General features: G+C 37.0%; 1 protein-coding gene across 2 annotated transcripts in view; it reads right to left on the reverse strand.

The window, feature by feature from the left end:
- Positions 1-11,432: 11,432 nt before the first annotated feature.
- The window catches only part of extl3 (exostosin-like glycosyltransferase 3), a 40,702-nt gene continuing 29,043 nt past the window's right edge, over positions 11,433-23,091 (reverse strand). For both annotated transcript variants that reach the window (XM_007255470.4, XM_007255471.4), the window contains exons 4-6: positions 21,248-21,392; positions 19,276-19,404; positions 11,433-16,453 (exon numbers count right to left, since the gene is read on the reverse strand). In XM_007255470.4, coding sequence (XP_007255532.2) covers positions 16,244-16,453; positions 19,276-19,404; positions 21,248-21,392 — 484 coding nt within the window. In that variant the 3' untranslated portion in view covers positions 11,433-16,243. The remainder of the gene's footprint in view (positions 16,454-19,275; positions 19,405-21,247; positions 21,393-23,091) is intronic.

The raw sequence follows: 23,091 nt of genomic DNA on the forward strand, positions 1-23,091 counted from the left end.
TACAGATAATGGTTTACAAATATTTTTTTTTTTTATTATTTTTCTTTGTTGAAGCTTTTGTTGTCTGAACTTACTCAAACTGACTGGAAAAGTATGTGTGTAGAATTAAATTTATATGAACATTCCTCATATAACCACATTAAATTAGAAATGTTCCATTTACATGTTCAGTACACTAATTAAGCCCAGCAGAAACATACAAGTAATGCTCCAAAAATTATTGAAAATATTTTTCCTGTATTTTTACATTTCAAATGGGTCAGGTTGTCCCACAACATAACAGGAGGATTAATTTGCTTTGAAATTCAAACACATCTTATGGACAATGTTCTTCAACTGTTTGCATATGATGGATCTTCATTATGTGTTTGTTACATTTAGAAATTCAGTAACATTATTTTTATGGTGTAATCACATCAACCTGAACTCCACAAAATGATCACTATTTCCCATCTTCATCACTGATGTCCAGTAAGAGCAGCAGCAGTGTTTGACTGTATTTATGATAAATGTAGTATGTGATATTATCAGAGCATTGTAGAACAACAGCAACTGTAGCACCTTTGAATACAGTACAGTGTATATAGATTGGAATTTGGATTGAAACTTTAGATTACCCACAATGTGGATGAAGGCATTATTTTCTTACTTTATCATTTGAACAAGTAGGAGTTGAAATATTGGATTTCTTCTGCAGCACTGTGACTCACTTGTTTGTATAATTGTTTGGTTTTGTAATAAATAACATTTAATAGATATGTTTTCTGTCCTTATAAAAGGGAATAATAGATGTGCTACGACTTATTTAAGTGCTGGATCCAGAAAAACAAAAACAAATCTACATAAACCTAAAATGGGACTATCATTTTTCATCTTAATGCAGTGCAGCAGCTGTACTGTTTTGTTTTTTGTAGTTAGTCATTAATAAAATGTTAAGACTTGCCTTCCTCACAACAGTTCTCTGTGGCTGTGTGGTTGTTTGGGCACCAGGGGTCATGAGTGAGCAGCCCAGTTAATTCTGCTAGCAGTCACAGAGGATAAAAATGTGATTTATTTCTAAGCAGGCTGTAAAAGGGCGGTTAGTTAAGTCATGTTATGTAGAAATGCGTCCACTGATAATTAAATAGAAGGAATGGTGCAGATGACTTTGCAATTTAGTGGTTAAAACACACTAGTGGTTTAACCACCCCTTCTCCTAACTGAGACATCAGTGTGTAATTAGTACACTAATTATTGTACAGATTATTTAAAAACAGTTTAAAAAAAACTCTTGATTTAAAAAATCTACAACATCTCAGTCTAAATCAGAATTCTCTACACCTCTAGAAATTGGATAATGATCTAAAGTATAAAAAATATTATTTTATTAAATATGTTTAGAATAACCTACATCAAAATAATGAAATAGTCGTAAATTAAACAGTTTGCTACTCAGATGTTCCACGTCTGTGTAAGCAGTGGGGCGTTATCTTGTGAGTGAGGCTGAATACTGGCCAGTGTGCTCATGGCAAGGCAGAGTGGATTATTAGAGTTTGAGGGAGGTTTGATAGTGGGTGCCAGATAGATGGATTGTGTTTAACATTCCTCCATCCACAGTGTCACATTTGTTCCAGGGATACATCATAGAAGAAAGTTACACCCACAGTAGACAGTGCAGCAAATGTTAATGTCAGTTTAGAGTATAGTGTGGATGTATTTATACTTATTTTTAACGTATTTAAACATCTGGACATTTGGAACAGTACTTAAACGTAGAGGTAATATAATAAGTATTGCATAACCTGAAGAAATGTATGTAAAAAGGTATGAATAGAAATGCAGGAAAAATAGAGGAAAAATACTAAAACTCCATTTGACTGAAATACTCTCAATTATGTATTTCCTGTTAAACATCTACTAGCCTCAGTGGAGTGTCATTCGGTAGGAAGGTTTTCCTACACCTTTATGCAGAATTCTTTCAGTTTCAGTATTCATACAGATATCTTTTTTTTTTTCAAGCACCCTCTTATGCTGTAAAGAATTCATATTCAGTGGAGTCTATGATGAATATATATCGGAATTGTTGGAGACTTCTTCTGCCATTTTGAGGTCTGATCTTGGAGTGAACTTGGTAGGGGAGCCTGATGTTGGCTTATTGCTTACAAATTACTTTCTGGGCAGTGGAACAACTGATTCTTAATTGTTCTTGGATTCACCTGCATCTAAAACCCTCCTTTCTGAAGCCCTCATAGAGCTCTTTGGATCTGGCCATGACTATTCGCTCACTTCAACAATCGAGATCAAACCATATTAATGTTTGAGGTTTAAATAAAACAGCCTCCTTCCATGTCCTCCCTAATTAAGGTCTAATAATCTGTAGCTGATGTGCTGCACCTCATTCTAATTTTAATTTGTAAGAATGGAAAATGTCTAGTTTGGTCAGCCTATATACAGTGTTATGAAAAAGTTTGGGCACCCCTGATAATTTTCATGATTCCTCTTTATAAATCATTGGTTGTTCGGATCAGTAGTTTCAGTTAAATATATCATACAGCTACAGAAAACACAGTGATATTTAGGAAGTGAAAATGAAATTTATATGATTTACAGAAAGTGTGCAATAATAATTCAAACAAAATTAGGCAGGTGTATAAATGTGGGCCCCCAACAGAAAAATATCATCAATATTTAGTAGATCCTCCTTTTGTAGAAATAACAGCCTCTAAACACTTCTTATACAATCCAATGAGAGTCTGGCTTCTGCTTGAAGTATTTTGGATCATTCTTCATTACAAAAAATCTCCAGTTTAGTCAGGTTTGATGGTTTCCGAGCATTAACACCATATCGTCGCTGTCCTATGAAAAACACTTATCTCCATTTTTGTCGATTTTTAGTTTACTACATAATTTGAACATTCAAACTTTCCCTTACACTGTGCCAAAATTTCTTGATGAACGGACCAATAGAAACTCTTCAAAATGACCTGAAATAAGCTCTTTTTACATTGACTTCCATTGAAAGTTGACAAGGTTTTTTCTCTCTCCTGTAAAGTTGCTGTTTTGGAGATAAGTGTTTTTCATTGGACAGCGACGATATGCTTTAAATCACACCACAGATTTTCAGTAATATTCAGGTCTGGGGACTGAGATGGCCTTTCCAGAACGCTGTACTTGTTCCTTTGCATGAATGCTTTAGTAGATTTTGAGCAGTGTTTAGTGTTTAGGGTCATTGTCTTGTTGAAGTATCCAGCCCCGGCACAACTTCATCTCTGGAATCCATGAGACCCTCAACTTTAACAAGATTCCCAGTATCTGCACTGACCACACAGCCCCACAGCATGATAAAGCACCACCAGATTTTACTGTGGGTAGCTTTAAGTGTTTGTCTTGGAATACTGTGTTCTTTTTCCAACATGCATACAGCCCTCCAAATAATAGTCGACAGCACCTTCTTTCAAAATGAAGCTGGCTTGTCCAAATGTGCTTAAGCATACCTCAGGTGACTCTGTTTGTGGCGTGTGCTCAGAAAAGGCTTCTTCTGCATTAATTACTCTCCCATACAGCCTCTCCTTGTGCAAAGTGCACTGAATAGTTGAGCGATGCACAGTGACTCTTTCTGCAGTAAGATGGTGTTGCAGGTCTTTGGAGCTCTGGAGGTCTGTGTGTGGACTATAACTGTTCTCACCATCCTTCTCCTTTGATTATCTGAGATTTTGCTTCAGGCTACTTCGGGTCTTAACTAGAACTGTGCCTGTGGTCTTCCATTTCCTCACTACGTTCCCTCACAGTGACACACAAACTGACAGCTAAAATCTCCAAGATAGTAGATTTTCGTATCCTTCCACTAAACCATGATGTTGAACAATCTTTGTATTCAGGTCATGTAGGAGTTGTGTTTTGAGAGTTCTATGTTGCCACACTTGCAAAAAGGAGAAAAACTTACAATTGGTCACCTTAACCTTTTCTTATAATTCAGGATTCACCAGTGCATGTAGGTCAAGTGTCAATGAGCTTACCAAACTAATTTTGTGTTCCAATAATTAGTGCTAAAGATATTCGAATCAATAAAATGACAAGGGTGCCCAAATTTATGCACCTGCCTATTTTCTTTTTGTTTAAAGAATTATTGCACACTTTCTGTAAATCCTATAAACTTCATTTCACTTCTCAAATATCACTGTGTTCATCTGCTATATGATATATTTTACTGAAATTGCTGATCTGAACAACCAATGATTTATAAAGGAAAATCGTAAAAATTATCAGAGGTGTCCAAACTTAAAGTGTATCACTTTAATACTTTACATTTGTGGTTGATATCTGTGTTCAGTACCATGTTAAACAACGTGGAGAGAAAATATTCCAAGCAGCTTAGTAATAAAACATTCACTTCTCTTCCTTCTTTTCTGCATTATTGATTCATCTGGAGAGATTTCATTCCTTTACCACAGCTCTGTTATCAAGTGCTTCACTGAAGAGGATCAACTGAAGATAAAGCTTAGAAGACCAGAAGAGATCTTTCCTCTTCTATTCGCTTTGAGTTTTGTTCTACAGAAGACTAGATATCATTGCTATATAGCTGCAGAACTCCACGCTGCTCTTTAGAGATTCCATCTCTGAGGACGACCTTCCTTTTTAGACCATTTCTGCCCCACTCTGATGTTGTAGATTAGAATGTAAGGCTAAAGGATCTCAGCACTGAAAGATCTCTGTCTACCCAAACTTTCAGAACGGTGGCTGTGGTCTGTTGGAGACTGTCTGAGCTCTGAGAGAGATGGATTACTTTGGGCTGAAGTGGGTCTTTCATTTCAGAATCACAGTCACTTTATTCACCCAGTATGTTACAGTGGCTTGCAGAAGTATTCACACCTTGAACTTTTTCACATAATGTCACTTTACAATCACTTGTACAAACTTAAATGTATTTTATTGATATTTTAAGTGCTAGAACAAAAAGTAGCAAATAATTATGAAGCTAAATAAAAATGATACATGGTTTTCAAAATTTTAATTAAATAAAAATCTGAGTATCCACACCCCTCTGAGACCCCTAAATAAAATCCAGTGCAATCAATCACAGTCGGAAGTCACTAAATTAGTTAATAGAGTCCAACTGTGTGTAATTCAGCTGTTTTATAAAGAAGAATGTGCAAAAATCTCAGTCTCGAGATGTGATGTAGAGACAAACCCCAAAACACTTGCAGCTGTAATTGCAGTGAAAGGTGGCTCTACTAAGTATCAGTAATAACTGAAAAAGTGGTTTTAATCCAGTATGAATCTGCCGATCGTTTTTTTTTTTTTTTTTTACAGTCTGGCAATATTCATTAATAAAGTGGTTTTAATCCAGTATGTATCTGCAGCGGGTTTTCTTTTTTACAATCAGACAATAATAATTGATGAAGTGGCTTGATCCAGTATGAATCTACAAAGTTCTTTTTTTACAATCTGACAATAAGAACTGACAAAATGGTTTTAATCCAGTATGAATCTACATAGTTCTTTTTTTACAATCTGACAATAATAACTGATAAACTTATGTTGATTTAGTGTAAATCTACAGAGTACTTTTTTTTACAGTCTGGCAGTAATAATTGACAAAGTGGTTTTAATTCAGTATGAATCTGCAATGTTCTTTTTTTTTTTTTTTTACTGTCTGGCAATAATAATTGATGAATTGATTTAAATCCAACATGAATCTACAATGTGTGTAGTTTTTAGGATCTTGACAGTAACAGCTGGTAAAGCAATTTTAATCCAGTATGAACTTGTAGTGTGGGACATTTTTACAGCCTGAAAGCCAGAAACGAGTGATTTTATTCCAGTGTGAATCTGTAGCGTGTGTTTTTTACAGACTTGATTAAAATAATTATAGCGTTGTTTTAATGCAGTATGAATATGCCACGTGTGTAGTTTTTACAGTCTTGACAATAAAAAATGGGGTGTCACTGTAATCCAGTATGAAATTCTGCAGCAAAATAAAGCATTTCTATAAGCCCTGGATAATAGCGTCTACTAAACGCAGTAATTGTAAACAGTGGCATCATGTTGTTGATGCTGTTATGTAGAAAGTTTGCTTTGAGAAAATGGAAACATATTTGCTAATTTTATATAGAGCTGCTCCAGCAGTCGTCTAGACACTTATTTGAAACAGCAGCTCAGCATCAGTCCAGCTGTTGCTGGTTTGGGACTTTCCTCAGTAATGCAGCCCCACACCCCTCTGAGCAGGGAACTCTTCAGAGCTGGGGTAGTGGTGGGTTTGGGGGGAGGGGGTGAAACGCTATAGATTTGGCAGTAAAGGCGTGTTGGATACGAGCCCTGGGAGGGTAGAGGTGAGGAGTGTTATAGTACACTGTGTGGCTGAGCTGTAATCTGAGCTGTTTTACTCTCTCTCTCTCACTCTCTCTCTCACTTACTCATCCACTCTGTTTCTCTTTGGCTGTTGCTGTGGGATGCTGGGAAAAGTGCCTCTCCCCATCAATGATGTCACAGGATCAAGATCTCCATGTCTCCAGGGATGGCACACACCTAACACACCTCAACACTGCATAAAAACATAATCCATAAACATAGAGACAGCACTACAGAAGAGAGAACATATTCATTCTCAATACTCCAAATGTAAAGCCATTTTTTAAATTATTATAATTATTATAAAATACGACCCAGAGAGCATACCTGCTGTTCCAGAACTGCACTATGTAACTTTGTTGAAGCAAGCCAGATATCAGTCCCCTTGCTTCTTTCACTGTGTGGCAGCTCTGTGTCTCCCAGCTTGTCCAAAAACTCATGTGTCCTTTATTAATGGCATAAAATACACATATTACAAAAAATATAATTCCTAATTGAAAAATTACAAAATGACCTTTGTTGCCCTCACACATTAATAAGGACACTAATCGGCAGTGTCTCTGCTTATAGGTGCTTACCACTCCCAAGCCCACAGGCTATTTAGGAGATGCTGTTACTCAGTTGTCTGAATTTAGGTCTTTAAGCTACCAAATTCTTTCTATTCCTCATGTTGACCATAACAATATTCAAGTGTCCAACATACAGTACATCCTAGCCCTTCACATGTTGTGCTGTTACAGTATAATCAATTATTTACTTCATCTGTGACTTGTCATTCAGCTTCCCTGTGTCTGTAACCTCTCACTCCTGTTCACAGAGGCTGTGGATTCTTGTTACAGTTACTGGAGCTCCACTCTGCTTCTGCTTTTGTTAGTTTACTGCTGGTTGATTCATCCTTAGGTCTCCCCCCAAGCGCTGTCTAGTTCAGTCTGGTGGAGACTATGGCTACGTTCACATTACAAGCCACATTGCTCAAACCTGACTTTTTTGCTCAGATCAGATTTTTAGTCTTGCTGGTTCACATTCACTAATATAAGTGAGCTGTATCTGTGTGTAATGTGAACGAATCTGTCCCTGAAACGTCTCACATTTGCACATTGATGTGTGTATAAATGTCGCCTTCTTCACAAACAACAACAAAAAAAAACGACTCGTAGCTTTATAAAGGTGAAATGGATGAGTTAGCAGCTCATATGTGGAGCATCTTTTGCTGGAGTAAAGGGTAAACAGCTGGTCTGAAGTACATGTTCAGGTCGAGGAGGAGAAAAAAGGTCAGGCGGCTTGCTTTTGCTGTTTTATCAGCTATAGCTGCACAGCTGCACCAAGAGACGCAAAAGAGGGCATGCGTAAAAGCAAAAAGATGCATGAATTCTGATTTGATCGTTCACATTCATCTCACATGTCCATGGATTGGATACGTATCTGATTTAGGATCACATATGAAATTGACTCATATCTGATTTGAAAAAAAAAAACGGATTTGGCACGTTCACACAGCCATGAAAAAAACAGATCGGAGCCACATTAAGCAAAAAAATAAATAAATCAGATTTGAGTCACTTCAGCCTGGTAATGAGAACATAGCTTATGATACATTTGTTGGTTAGGACTGAAAAAAAAATAGACAAATATTATGGTAATTGTGGATGGTAACTCGATAATTTCGATAATTCTTATCGCGTTGCCATAAGCATGCTGCCTAGTGTTCATCCTCACTCACAAGGTAGCACCTCACAACATGTACAGGTGTGAGTGTTCCCAAGCCATCCCCTGAGGGATAAATGTTTATGATGAATTTACATACTGCTCATCTGATGACTTTAGGTACATAAGTGTAAATGCATTTAATAACATCTTAATGCACCGATTCATTATCTGCTGCTTGTTGCTATGCAGCTCATGCAGTTAATCAACACTGATGGTGGAGGTTGTTTAAGGATCACTATATTTGTTTTTTTTTTTAAATGTCCATGACATAAACTATGAAAATGAAAAACTATTAAAAATCTAAAAAAAACCTAAGATACATAAACACTATAAGAAACATATATCCGTGAATCATAATCACACACATCTACTTTCTACTGCAAATTAAACTGTTTCAGCCTTGAAACCATAGTATAGGCTGTGGGTTGCCTTCATCAAACCGACAATGACTTTGACTTATCCTGCAAATAAAGTCAGCCTGTTGAATGACAGGACAGGTGGGCCCATCTGCTGCCTTGTACTTTCCTCACCATGCCTTTAACAATATGAGTCATGCATTGCTCATTTTACAGAAACCTCTTTTACTGAATATTTTAATTATATATTAATGAATATTATTAGTCTTAAACTGTCAATGCAAACATCACATCCACAATCAATGCTGGAATCCATTAAACACACATTTAGGGGACATGGCAAAAGTTATGGGACACAATAATACTAGTTCCTGTTTCATAACATGTAGTCAGTGCACATTTTTCCCCTCAATGTTTTTATTTTGAAGGAATGTAACCAAAATCATTTTGGACGGTAATTATGAATGCATTGCTTTTAAAGCTTTGTAAAATTATAATGTTTAATACACTTTAGTACACAATTTATAGTGAAAATGTTTTAAAGTATATGTTTTATGGTGTCACCTTCCCTCGATGGAGAATTCCACTGATTTAAAAAAAAAACTTGCATAATTCAACAATTAAGATGCAACCAGTCATTCAGCTTTATTGCTTTATAGTTGTGAAACACTTTGTTCTAGAGAATCTTCAGAGGGAGACACGCTGGAGTCAAGTCTATTGAATTGAATTGTTCAGTGATGTGAATGAAATGAAAACAAAACAAGAGTTCCATGCCTAAATTACAGAAAGTTATTTCATCACACAGTTATGAACACACTGGCTGGTGCTTGAGACGAAATGACAGTTTAAAAAAGTTATGAGATAAAATATGTATTTATTTTCAATTCATTCATGGAAAGATTTTTTGAAGCACCCTTAAATTTTACACTAGATAACAGAGAGGGAGGGTAGGGGTATATTCTCAGGAGCTGGGAAATGGATTTTGCGGTGATGTGTAAATTGTGAAATTAAAGTCATATTGGACATAGAGGGCTCTGAGTGGTCCAGCTGTGCCACTATGATCCGAGGATCACTGGTTTGAATCCCAATCGTGCTACTTGTCATCAGCAGCCGGAGTCCGAGAGAGCTCTTTCTGAGTGGCTAAATGGTGATGTTTATCCAGCAGAAAGCAACTGTGAGTTAATTTATCTACGCTGCGTTGCTGCGATTTCCTCCAAATGTGATGGCTACTCGCTAATGCTACATCAGCGGCAGTTGGAAAAGAGGCTTTGTGCTTTAGAGGAGGCCTTCATTCTCCATGTGTTGGGGACCTTACTAATGATAGGGGGAGTCCTAATCAGTGCGTTGGGGAATTGGCCTTCCAAAATTGGGGAAAAATGGGATAATTAATTATATTAATTTAAAATATATAATATATATCAGCACTGTCCAATGAAAAACAAGTATCTCCAAAACAGCAACTTTACAAGAGAGAGAAATAAAACCTTATTAACCTTCAATGGAAGTCAACGTAAAAAGAGTTTATTTTAGGTTAATTTTAAGTATTTCTAGTGGTCTGTTAATCAAGAAATGTTGGTACAGTGTAAGGGTGTTCAAATTATGTAGAAAACTAAAAATAGACAAAAATTAAGATACTTGTTTTTCATTACACAGTGACAATATACTGTAAAATAAGAAATTAAGTGGGACATATAAATGATTTAATTTCTTATTTTACTTCTAATTTTTCCCATTTTCTCCCCAATTTACACAGCCAACTACTTAACCCACTCATTAGGACTCCTCCTATTACTCCTATGCCCCAACACACCAGGAGGGTGAAGATTAGCACATGTATGTTCAGAGAAAAGTGCAGCGACTCGGTTCTAATAGATCAGCTCACAGATGCCTTTTTCTGATTGACATCACCCTTCGGAGTGATGTAGGAAAAGAGCGCCATCTACCCACCCAGAGAGAGCAAGGCCAATTGTGCTCTCTTAGGGTTCCGGCAGGAGATGGCAAGCTGCATGAACAGGATTCGAACTATCATAATCTATAGGCACATGTCTATAGATAATCTACCATCATTAACTATAGGCACAGTTCAGTGTTTACACTGAGTAGAAAAGGAAAATAAAATAAAAGAAAAATGGGGGGGGGACAACCTCAACAACTGTGCATGTGGCGTTTACAGCGTGAGAGTGTTTATCACCTATAGGAACGCCCGCGGCTCAACTCCAGCTTCTTAAATCTGTTCTGGATGAAGGAAAACAGCTGTGCCACTGTCGCCTCAGGGGGAAGAAAAAGGGTGGTTGTAGTTGTAACCTTAAACACAAGAACATCCCAGCCACTCAAACACCAGTCTGATTCTCACACACACACACACACACACACACACTGACAGAGAAGTGTTTAACAGGTTAAATTCATTAGTTTCATTAATTAAACACAGATCTCCACAAAGCAGACGCAGTTAGAGACAATGGCACGGGCTGCTTTATTAGTGTTGAGGAGGATCACACTAATGGTACAGTCTGTCAGTCAGTCATGAGATTCCTGTGCTTCTGCTTCAGCGCCTCACGTCCAAACACCATGCACTAGCGGCAATGAAGAAAAATAAACAAAACAAATCTGAACTTCAACAAATTTATACATACACAGTCTAAGCCAACATTAGGCATATAAAAGTTTCCTTTAAAGGCATCTCCTGAATCATCCAATCTGAAACGGAGATACAAAAAAAAGAACTGAAATAAACAAAAACAAACAAAAATCAGAAAAAAAATCTTCGTATATCTGAGGTGTTCAGATAAATGAAGAGCTGTAAAGCAGACGTGTGTTAATGTTCTGACAGTCATCTTTGTCCCTTTATTTGGGTTTTTAAATATTCATAAAAAAAGTTGTACCGTTTTTAGACTGTGCCTGAAAGAGTATTTTTAATATTCAGTATGAATTGTGCTAATAAGCGAAGAACAGAGGCCCAAAAATAACAAGTCAGGTTCACGCTTCCTTTTCTTTAAGACGCTTTAAGACCCTATAAAGAGATGCACTGGTTAGAGAACCTCCTTTTACACTCATTTATTTATTAAAAAAACAAACAAAAAAACACCTAAATTTGACCTCATACTAGAAAAAAAAAAGAAAAGAAAAAATAAAATAGAATAAAAATAAAGACTCCACACACACTTAACATTCGCATTCACGTTAGTGTTAAAGAAATGTGTGCTAATATTGCTAACAATGAATGGAAACAAGTAGTCAGCAATCAGAATTAAGGTCATTTTATAATATCAGAGTAGTATTTTGTACAGCTGCACTGATATGGAAAACATGGGCTGATATTTTTCATGTACATCTATTTATTCTGATAAATGTTTAAAAAAACTGTGAAACTGGGATTGAATTTATCCGAATTATGACCATCGAGAAATGTAACAGAGTAATGTAGAATAAATGCACATATTGCATATCATACAGTAGCCTGGTATTTCCTAAACGTTAAGTTTTTTAATAATACACCACTGTTCAAAGGTTTGCAACCACTATTGAGTTCACTACTTTGGGGTTGGGGTTTTGGATTGATGTCAGAAATGTAGTGTATACTTTTTAGTGCAATGGAACAATCCCACAATGCACTGTAATATACAGTGTACAACCCCCCCCCCCTAAAACATTGTACACTATCTGACATGTAATACACAACCAATCACACTGTTTGGTTTAAACTTATCCCCAAACCCCAAACTCACTATAATAGTGATCTATATATGTAGTGAGCTGGATTTTTTTTTTTACATTAGTGAAAATGCCACAGTTGTAGAAACATCTAGTTTTCAATCAAATCAAATTGATCGATCCACAAAAAAAGAAATGATTTGTAGGTCCTGTTCACTGCTAGACGTTTCACATAATTAGTAGAAAACTAAATAAAGCTAAATTAAAATTATAATTCTGAATAAAAGTGTGAAGTGAATATATTTCAAAAGTGATCAAAAAGTCAAACATTTTGATGCAGAAAACAATCGATTAAAAAGGCTATAAAACAAATTAATTGCACAATGCTGGTCATCTTTTAAATGTTGTGTTTCTCAAAAAAATGTTATATTATGCAAAAAAAATATATATATATATGTTTTGTTATGTTATTTATATGGTATTTAAATCTACACAATATAGGTTATTATTAATTATACCACAGTTAGTTCTGACCTGCAATGTGATTGGCTGAAAGGCATTCTATGAGCGACGTTATTAGCCGGTAATGTACTGTAACCGAAGTTCTCCATGTATTACTCCGCCACATACAGGTAACCCAGCAACGATGCAGCTCCTACCAGCCAAACAGTGCAGCTACAAACAGAGCAGGAATGGAACTATTTTACTCACGGAGTTTATAACCTAACAGGTTGTATTTTCTCGTCCTCTTTAACTTAAAATCTTTCAATGAACAGTGATAATGGAACTGTGGTATAATCGCAATAATACACTCGAAGTTTGTGCTATAATGTGTTAAATCGGCACTGCTGTGCTGATCTACAGTACTCGGCCTGAGGCCTCTTGCCTACAACCACAGCACAGCAGTGCCAATATTACAATTATAGCACCAACCTCAAGTGTATTATTGCTTAAACATAAAATAATCAAAACCAAAAATACTAAAGTGATCGTTATCAAACTTTTGAACAGTAGTGTATCATAAATGCATCAAATCTAAGCATCAGTCTGAAGCTGATATACTGTATATCGATATGATTTTGGTAACATTGAGCAGCCCTAGTATTTCATATCTTCTCACTGTCCTTCATTATGAGCATCATTAGCAGCACTATGGACTGAACCGCTCCATTAATGACAGTTAACTTCAGCATTTACTGTAGTTCTTTCTCTCTCTCTCTCTGTTTCTAAAGCTGTAAGATCAGGTCACAGATCCCTTTCACTCGAGCGTACGACCACTGTACTCCAACCTACACTCTCACACTCATACAAACCGGACTGCTGGAGCATTTCCCAGCCTAATGATCATCATTACAGAGCAGAGGAAGCAGTCAGAAAGTCGTTATCACCCGCTCTGCTGTGTAAGGACGATGGCTGGGCTGGGAGGACTTCAGGAAACGATTATTTTCTCTCTTGTTTTGCAAAATCTAGTGAGCTCAACACTGAATCCTGGAGGTTTAAATTAGGGCTGCATAACAATAGATCACATGACAATCGTTATTGAGATACCTTTAGAAACACTGATTTCACAGAAGACTGCAATACACACAACATAGGTTTGGAGCATCTTCACTAATTACAGTTTCAGGAGAATGGAAGGGTGACATTTAGGGGAAATGCAGGAGAGTTTGCAGGGTTTGGTGTGAACATCTCAGTTCTACCGAAACTTCAAGACATACTGAGCCACAATTTGTTCAGATTTCAATTTAATTCAATAACACTGAGGTGTTTACTGCTTTTAAAAGCTTTCTTGCACTGCCCGACGCCTGAAAGATTTTTTTTTTCTTCTAATTTTACCCCATTTTCTCCCCAATTTGGAAGACCAATTACCCAGCCTCCCCTATCAGTATAATGCCTCCAACACTAGGAGGGTGAAGACTAGAACATGCCTCCACTGATACATATCATACAATTCAGCTACCACCCATTTTAAGCTGTCGTTGATGCAGCATCACTTGGTAGCCAGTGCATGCTGAGGAAAGCTCAGTGGCTTGGATCTAATACAGCACCTACCAAAAGCCTGTGCTCACCATCATTACCTTCTGAGCGATAAGAGAAAAGAGATTGCCTTTTAGCCACCCAGAAAAAGCATGGCAAATGCAGAAACCAGATGTTTATCCATTCAGCATCTTCCTGTGCTTTGCTCAAGATGGGTGCCTTCTCAAAATAAGCGATTTTACATGCCTTTGTCCATTACTTAAATTTGGTGAATGGCTGTCCATGTAATATTGCATGGGGAAGAGTTTTGTTTGTCTAAATGTGGTCTTATCCTGAAGTGGTATCGGTTTTAAATTTCGTTTTAAATGCGTTTTAGGTGTGTTCACAATTGCATTGATGCAGCACGCTGTGAGAAAAGCGGCAGCAACCCAGCTCTGATACAACAGCAAACAGACGCCTGTGCTGATCAACATCACCTTGTGTGTAATGTGATCAGAAAGCGCCATCTAGCCACTTATAATCCTGATTATACTCAAGATGCATGAAGTGATCAGGTGTAAACAGGGACTTTAATTTCCAGATCTGACACTATTTTTAAATCATTAATTTGAAGACAACACATGTAGCTTCACTGTTAGTTTTGGATTGTAAATACATACCTAAAAAGTCAATTTCTCTAGAGCAGGGGTGTCCATTTGATTTGCAAAGGATCTGTGTGGCTGCAGGTTTTCAATCCAGTCAAGAAAAAGCCCATGATCAGCAGGTGTGCTTAGAATGAAAACTTGCAGCCATACCGACCCAATGTGGGTAAGATTTGGACATGCCTGCTCTACAGTAAACCAATTCACACCAAACCCTCACTCTAAATCAATGTTTGCATTCAAACTACTGTATTACACATTCAGTCTTTATCAAATTCTCCTTTAAAAAAAAAAAAGGTATAAAATTATTTTGGTCAAAATATCGTATTTTTCTCACTAGAAGGCGCACTTAAAATCCTTTAATTTTCCCAGCCTGCTTCTAACCCGGCTAGCACTACTGGAGCAGCATTAGCATCACCCTCTAACCGCTATTAAGCTTACTGTAAAGAAACGGAAGCACTTTACTCACTAAAAATATTTTTCAGTAGAGAAATCTGTGTAGATTTACATCCAGCGCTCGTTTTACTTTAAAAGAAAGTCTATTTTATTACAGTTTTGTTTACTTAACTTAGCTTTACTTAACTTAGTTAGCTACCTCCCACCACCACCCAGCGGCAAGACCTGCTGAATTAGAAGTTCCTAATAGTGTCTCTTAAAAATCACCCCGCAGTGTGAAAAATTAGGTAATACCAGCCAATCTAACCTGTCACAGAATTCATTAACCGATGTATTTTAATATCTAGCTAGACAACATGTGTATTATAATTACAACATGTATTATATTTACGATTCTGGTATTTCACTCATAGTGATCTGTATTGCAGCCCTACTGTAAAATCCATGTTTCTAAACTCCACCATCTCCACAGTCTCTTTTTCGCTTGCACACAAAACACGCACAAATAAAATTTCCGTGACCATCAGTGCTTTTTTCATTTACAAGAGAATATATATATATATATATATAATATAATATAAATGCAAAATGAGTCAAAAATAAAAGAGTGCAACGACACAAGAACGCCTTTGCCCCCCCACCCCCCTCACCCAGTTCTCCCACAACTCTCTGGGAAAGCTCTCAGAGGAGAGGTGACCATCTGCCCAGAGTTGTTTTTTTTTTTGTATTTTTTGTCCCCTGACCGCATGTCCGGCCAGTCTGTCAGTTGTAAAGCTCAAATGTTAGGTTTGAGATCCGTTAAAGTGTCCTTGAAATAAAACTGTGCATTCATTTCTCCCAATCGCCTTTGTTCTTTTTCCCAGGGACTGTCAGAGAGTGGTGCAAATGAGACCAGTAGTGGTTGCTGATGGGTCACACATACACACCCGTACACACACACACCCGTACACACACACACTCGTACACACATAAATGATTCAAAACAAATAAAAGGCTTTTTTCTGTATTAGTTCATCAGTTCTCCCTCAGCTTGAAGCCCGTCAAGTTTCAGGTGAACGAAAGAAAAAATAAAAATCCGTACAGTCTGTAATGATGAAAGGTCCTGCTGGCTAAGAGCTGCCCACAGAGCTGCCCAGTTTACTCTTACACTCCCAGTCTGTTTGTGCTTCCTCCCACCCGCTGCTGCTAAATGAACTTGAAGCACTTTGTCTTGTCGTGTGGAAGTCGTGTCTTAAACAGCACAGAGTCCACCCGGAACTGCGTGTAGAGCAGTGGCATGTACCCATACACCTTCACAAAGAAGTTGATGCACTTGTGGCGCTCGTGGAAGTGCGAGTCGTCGTGTGAGAGGGCCTGCGGGCAGCCGGGACAGCGGAAGGTCCAGCGAGACGTCACCTGAACACAGAAAAACAAAGAAACTAAAATTAATCAGGCATATTAAAAAGATTTTATCCTGCTTTTTCTCACCATGAGCAAGTGTCTCTACACTAGTAGAAGACTTTGTACTATATGTTAGAGCATTGCTGTGAGGATTTGACTGAATTCAGCGACAAGAGCGTTCTAGGTCAGGATGTTGAATGATCACATTTTCCCAACGCATCATCCCCAACTACCTAACTCCTATATTATATCAGTACTGGTTGCAGCACCATGATACCACACACAAAACATATTTCCACTGCTCTAAAACTCAATGCAGGAGGATTTACACCTCTCTAACTGTCACAATAATTATGTCATAAATCATACAATTCAAATTACTGACATTAAACATATTTGGTGACCTTAATATTGCCTGTTATGTTTTTTTTTTTATTATTATGACAGCTATTATAGGTGACAGCTCATTAACATGAATAAGCCAATATGCTGACTTAATTTTTGTTTGTTTTATTTATTTATTCATTTATGTTTTTAATAAAACATATGCATTATTATGCCATAATATTATACTAATATATGAGGCATAAAATAGTCTTAAAATGATGAAATCATCATTAACTGCAATTTTTTCCAGGACAATATACAGTCCTGTAAAACAATTTGAATCAATTTCTCTGATTTTGCTATTTATAGGGATATGTTTGAGTAAAATGAACATTGTTGTTTTATTCTATAAACTACAGACAACATTTCTCCCCAATTCCAAATAAAAATATTGTCATTTAGAGCATTTATTTGCAGAAAAAAAACAAGTTCATATTCATAAAGTTTTAAGAGTTCAGAAATCAATATTTGGTGGAATAATCCTGTTTTTAATCACAGTTTTCATACATCTTGGCATGTTCTCCTCCATCAGTCTTACACACTGCTTTTGGATAACTTTGTCACTCCTGGTGCAAAAATTAAAGCCATTTAGCTTGGTTTGATGTATTTTAATCATCCATCTTCCTCTTGATTATATTCCAGAGCTTTTCAAATTGGTAAAATAAAAAACTCATTATTTTTAAGTGGTCTCTCTTTTTTTTTTTTACAGAGCTATATAATCCATACAAAAAGGCACATTACAAATATGTCCATGTTTATCTGCTCCAGAGTTCTACCCTATTAATGATACTTCTACTACTACAACTACAACGACTAGACAAGCTGTGTATGCAATTATGACCATGTTCATGTTGTCATGCAGCTCTCTCCCTATGAAATCCTATTAAATATTTTTAACACACACATACACAAAGCTGGGCAATATACTGATGTTACATTGCACTGTGATAATTTTTTTTATCGCATTAACAAATAGTTTTAATAAAAATGTTGAGAATATCATCAACACTTAAAAGACCACTGACCCAACTGTACACTTCACTAGAGAAAGCGTATTAAAAACAACATCTAAAACATAATAAATACTATGCGTATTTAAATATCATAACAGAATATTTTTATGTATCACGCAGCTCCACTATTATGTACACTAAAGGTGGTGGCTTGTATAATGTTCATATCGATATCAGCATTGTATAAAATCAACCAAAATTAATTAAGAAGTATATTGTGATTTTGGCCATATCATCCAGCCCTACACATAAACAGTACACTTTGGTATAAGATTGTGGTTTCCAGTAGCGGGGTATCTTGACTGGTCAACGACCACAGCACAGAGCTCTGCTATTTCTCACAAATTACATCATCTTATTAGACAAGCCAAAATATTTTCTCTTTATTCCACCAGCTTGTCTATTTTCAATGATAATAAAGTGAATGCCATTGATTTCTTTAATGCTCTGCCAAAGAAAAGTTTGAGAGAAAGGGTGTAGACTGGAGGGTGGAGGACCGAGACAAAGAGTGAGAGTGAATGAGAGGCAGAGCGAGCGAGAGAGAGAGATTAAGAGTAATTCAATAATAGAGCTTCAAGGGTGGGATGTATCACTACACAGATGAATTCTTCTGACTAATAACATCACGCACAGTAAGGAAAATTTCATTAAATGCTTTATTGAATGCAATGCGCCTCTGAGAATATAACATCAAAGCCTTTCCGAAGCTTTCCAAAATCCAGCTCTATAATCCCCCTTCAAAATCAGTTATGATTGGAAAATGAGAGTGAAACAGGCCTCGCTACCAGCCTCGATTCATGTGTTTGAGTTGCTTCAGTTTGCCCTTCGTAAACAAATGGCGGAACAAATCCTCAATTAAAGACCAGACATCACGGACAACTGATTCTTTAAACCTTATTTACAGGTACATCCAGCCTTGGTACAGTGTGTAAACACATTTTACGATTCAAAACGCCCAGATAAAGTAAAAACAACACAGTCTAGACTAATACACACATACATGCATACATAATACACTGCCATCACTGGCAGTGCTGTTTTTTTATTTCTGACATTGTTCAGTTGATATTTACACGGATTTCACAATGAAGTGACCACTGTGGTGCAGACAAATCCACATCTTCAATCAGCAGCATGAAAAAAATCATCAATTTAATTCAAGTTACCTGCCTCAGAATCACAGACACAGTCAGACACACAGACGGATAGACGTACAGACAAACAGGCAGGCAGACGGACAAACACAGACAGACCCAGAGAGACCCAGACAGACGGACACAGACAGACGGACAGACAGGCAGACAGACAAAGACAGGCACTTGGACACAGAGACAGAGACGCAGACAAACAGACAGACAGACAGAGAAAAAGACACACAAACACACAGTCACATACACACACAGAAAGACACACAGGCGTCATTCGTAACATGCTGACCTTGATCGGGGGCTTGCGGGTGATATGTGACACCAGGAAGTTCATGGCGATGTCCTCACAGTTGATGTACTCGTCCACCATGTCCCGGATGGCCTGGGGCATCACGTAGGAATACAGGTAGGCATAGTACTGCGCACACACACACACACACACGGGATTTGTTTGTTATTGGTGTTTTGAGCGGTTTATGTGACACAGCCATCTAAGCGTTTGCTCCATCATTAGGTCTTAATTTGTGGTTTTTCAAAATGATGAAAGTGGAACTTTACATGGCTTTCACGCTACCTTTCACTTTCCCCACAGTTTTACAGTATTAATGACACATTATTTGAGTAACATATTTTAACGGACTGCTTTCAGATCACCACCAGTCTGACCACATGAACAATCCCATTGATATCAATCTTTCATATTAAGAGTAGTGTTCACAAACATAACAAAACAACTGCAGTCAGACTTAATCTGTGAAAAAAAAACTGAAGCCTGGCAAAAATTATAAGATTTCATAATTCATTTTTTGACGGCTTTGTAATTAAAGGCTTTTTTTTTTTTAACACTTATTGAGGAATTGCTTACTCTCCAGGTAATTCTTTCTAAAATGATAACACTTTCACTTTAGCACATTTCTAATTAGTCTCTTCACTACTGGATATTCACATTTTTTTGCAGAAACAGAACAAATATGAACGTCACTGAAACGCAATGTTTGCCTTTGGTTAAAAAGTTAGAACAACTGAAGCCCAAAATGTTTTAATCTAATAACTTACTGTTAATAATCGTTACTGTGAAAGCCTCTAAACATTATGGAGCCTTTTCACAACAAGGTGACAGCAGGGTAAAGGTAAGAAATGTATTCAAGCTCAGCGCAGCACTGATTTAACTATTAAAGCTAAACAGATGAAGACATTTGCTGCAGTTAGCAGCAGACTAACACTTTTTTTTTTGAGTGTACAACCACTTTTTATGCCATTTAGAAGCTTTTTTAAGAGATGTGTGAATCTCCCTTTAAATCAACCTTTAATAAGAATCTACTATAGAAACTGTTCTTTAACACTCCGGCTCAGCTCCAGAAGAGACAGTCTGTGAATCTTTCTTACAGAACTGCACTGTGCAGCTTAAAGTGGAAATTGCTGCTTATTTAGCACTAAAATATTTTATACTTTATCTTTCTGACTGCAGCTTCTACTAGAAGTTTGGTGGAGGTTAAACATGGTCTGCTGCTTTTGCTCATTCATATGGTTAGTGGTGTTTGTTAGCTCTGCTATTCATTGTATGAACAGAAAGATGGACTCTGGATGGAGAGTGGCATGGAAAGTGAGGTTAAAGCCTTTATTCTCTTTCCACCACAAGGCACATTAAATCATACGTATATGAATAGCATGAAACGGCAAATCAAAACCAAACTCTGGACAGGTCAAACTGAGCTAAGTGTGAGCATGCTGAGCTGAGCTGGACCGGTAGCTCTGACAGTCTGAGCCGTGCTCCAGCTCCGGAGTTTTATATAATAGTTGAATGAGGGACTGCAGCTTCCTGTGACCAAGCAACAATGAGCCCAACAGTGCTGCTGTGAAAACCTAAACGGACTGGCAAAATTAACGAAATATCGGCTGATCGCTAATTGTGTACTTTGTCTGAAAATCATCCGATACCAATATACATCCGATTGATTGTTCCATCTCTACTCTTTACAGATCCATTTTTCTCCTCTATGGCATTACTTAAAGAACATTTTGTAGCACTAACCATATTCATTTACCAGAGAGCTATTTTTTTACTACCTCAAATTCATCAAAATGATGAACTCTTCTCCACTGTTTAGTCTCACAAAAATCCATTACATGTAGCACACACTAATCATACGCAGTTAGGCTAGACTATGGCTCACAATGGAACTGTGTGTGTTTTTTTTTATAACCAACATTTAATTTGCTTGCCTTTGTCTATAGAGCAGAAACGAACTCTGGGTCTTTACCTTGTGGAAAAACGCGGCGCCCGTCAGCACCATGGACAGTTCGCAGGAGTAGTTGGAGTTGTAGAGCCAGGACTGGTGGTTTAGGTCCCAGGCATGAAACCTCCCTGGAAAACCCACAATACGGTCCCTGGCTTCACGCCACACCCTAAGAGAAAGAGAAGAAAAGGAACGTTTACATCACTGTCTCAAACTACCAGTTACATTGATCAGTTTCACACTAAGGAATGACTAATTTATTGGTGTCAGTTTTCACAACCAAGAATTTGACAACCAATATTCTTCACCACAGGTTTTTTTCCTATTAATTTAGGAACCATATGGAGTAATTAAGCAGATACTTCGGTAAGTTAAATTAGGGGCGGGTATTGTGGAGATTAGAGCACAATAAAAATGTTCACATGAGACGCCATATATAGATATGATACAATCAATGTAATACAACATGACCTATCGTTATATGAATATATTGTTCCACCCCAGTAATTATACTTAAATATATATTTTTTATAATTAATATTAACAACTTATTATTTATGGATGCGAAAGTTCATGCTTTTTTTTATTGTGATAAATTGCATATACACAAAGTTTTCAGAGTTCATGATGAGAACATCCAGCTCTCTAATAATGGGCAACTGCACAGAAAAGAGTTAGAAAAGAGCCCATTAATAATCAGCATTTTACAGTCACTGTATAAAGTGTACAGAAATTCAGAAAATTAAGTTATTACTGTAACTAAATTGTGTTGACTTGTAAATCTATGACATTTCTTATACGTTTGTATTGATAGTTTTATTTATTAAGAATGCAAGTTGATATTGGAACTGGAATGATAAATGCTTAATATTATCCAAAATTTAAAACTGATACATGCTGACGTATTTATTGTACATCAGAAAAAGACCAAGTGATGCTGTCCAGACTACTACAAAAAAAAAATACTTAAAAAATAAATTAAAAAAAGAGAAGTTTTTTTCTAACATTCAGCACCAAAAACAGTTTTCTCACACACATTGGATTGCTTGCTTGCTCACTCACTCACTCTCACACACACACAGGCAGGAAGACTGGGGCCCGACAGATCAGATGCTTAAAATTCCAACTGACCCTACAGCAGCACTGTACCTTTACATAACAGTCCATAACTCTTCACATTCATACCTCCAACACAACACTCTCTACAGCCAACTGTGCCACACACACACACACACACTGCTGAAGCGCAGTCTGCGAGATGCTGCTAAATGTAGGTGAAGACATTCCAAGGCTGCTTTGTGAAATTAATGTCAAATGACCACGCTGACACGTAACCACTGTGTGCAAGCCTGGACACGAGGGTCTGCACCAGACAGCTGTGCTCAAAATCCAGCCCCTCTCTACTGAAGTTCTTCACACACAGTACACTTCCTCTATTTATTACTAAGCTTATTGGATTCTGTGAAACATGAAAATAAGTGTGGTTTCAAAAATAAACCAGAGAAAATGTCTCTAACCATTTCTAAGGGGTCAGAAATTCATAAAATATATGAAAACGCAAGTATGTGTTACATTGGTATTGGGGTTTGGGTGATCTATCAAGTTTAAGAATGATCAATATATTTACATATTTATATCGATATGGACTATGTTGCGTTACAAGTAGCTCAGACAGTTCGCTTTTCTACTCTCCGAGTTTGTTGATACAGATGTAGTGCTGATTGATCTTTACATTTTTCTACAATATATCTCTTGATCATCTACAGCTCAATGTTAATAAAAGTGCATGTATAACCTTTGGAAAAGGCAGTTCTGTCTCAGAAGTGTCTTTTTGTTATTACCTTATGGGATGTGAAAATATTGACTTA

This window comes from Astyanax mexicanus, chromosome 1, assembly GCF_023375975.1.
Source record: "Astyanax mexicanus isolate ESR-SI-001 chromosome 1, AstMex3_surface, whole genome shotgun sequence".
In the NCBI taxonomy this organism is placed as follows: domain Eukaryota; kingdom Metazoa; phylum Chordata; class Actinopteri; order Characiformes; family Acestrorhamphidae; genus Astyanax; species Astyanax mexicanus.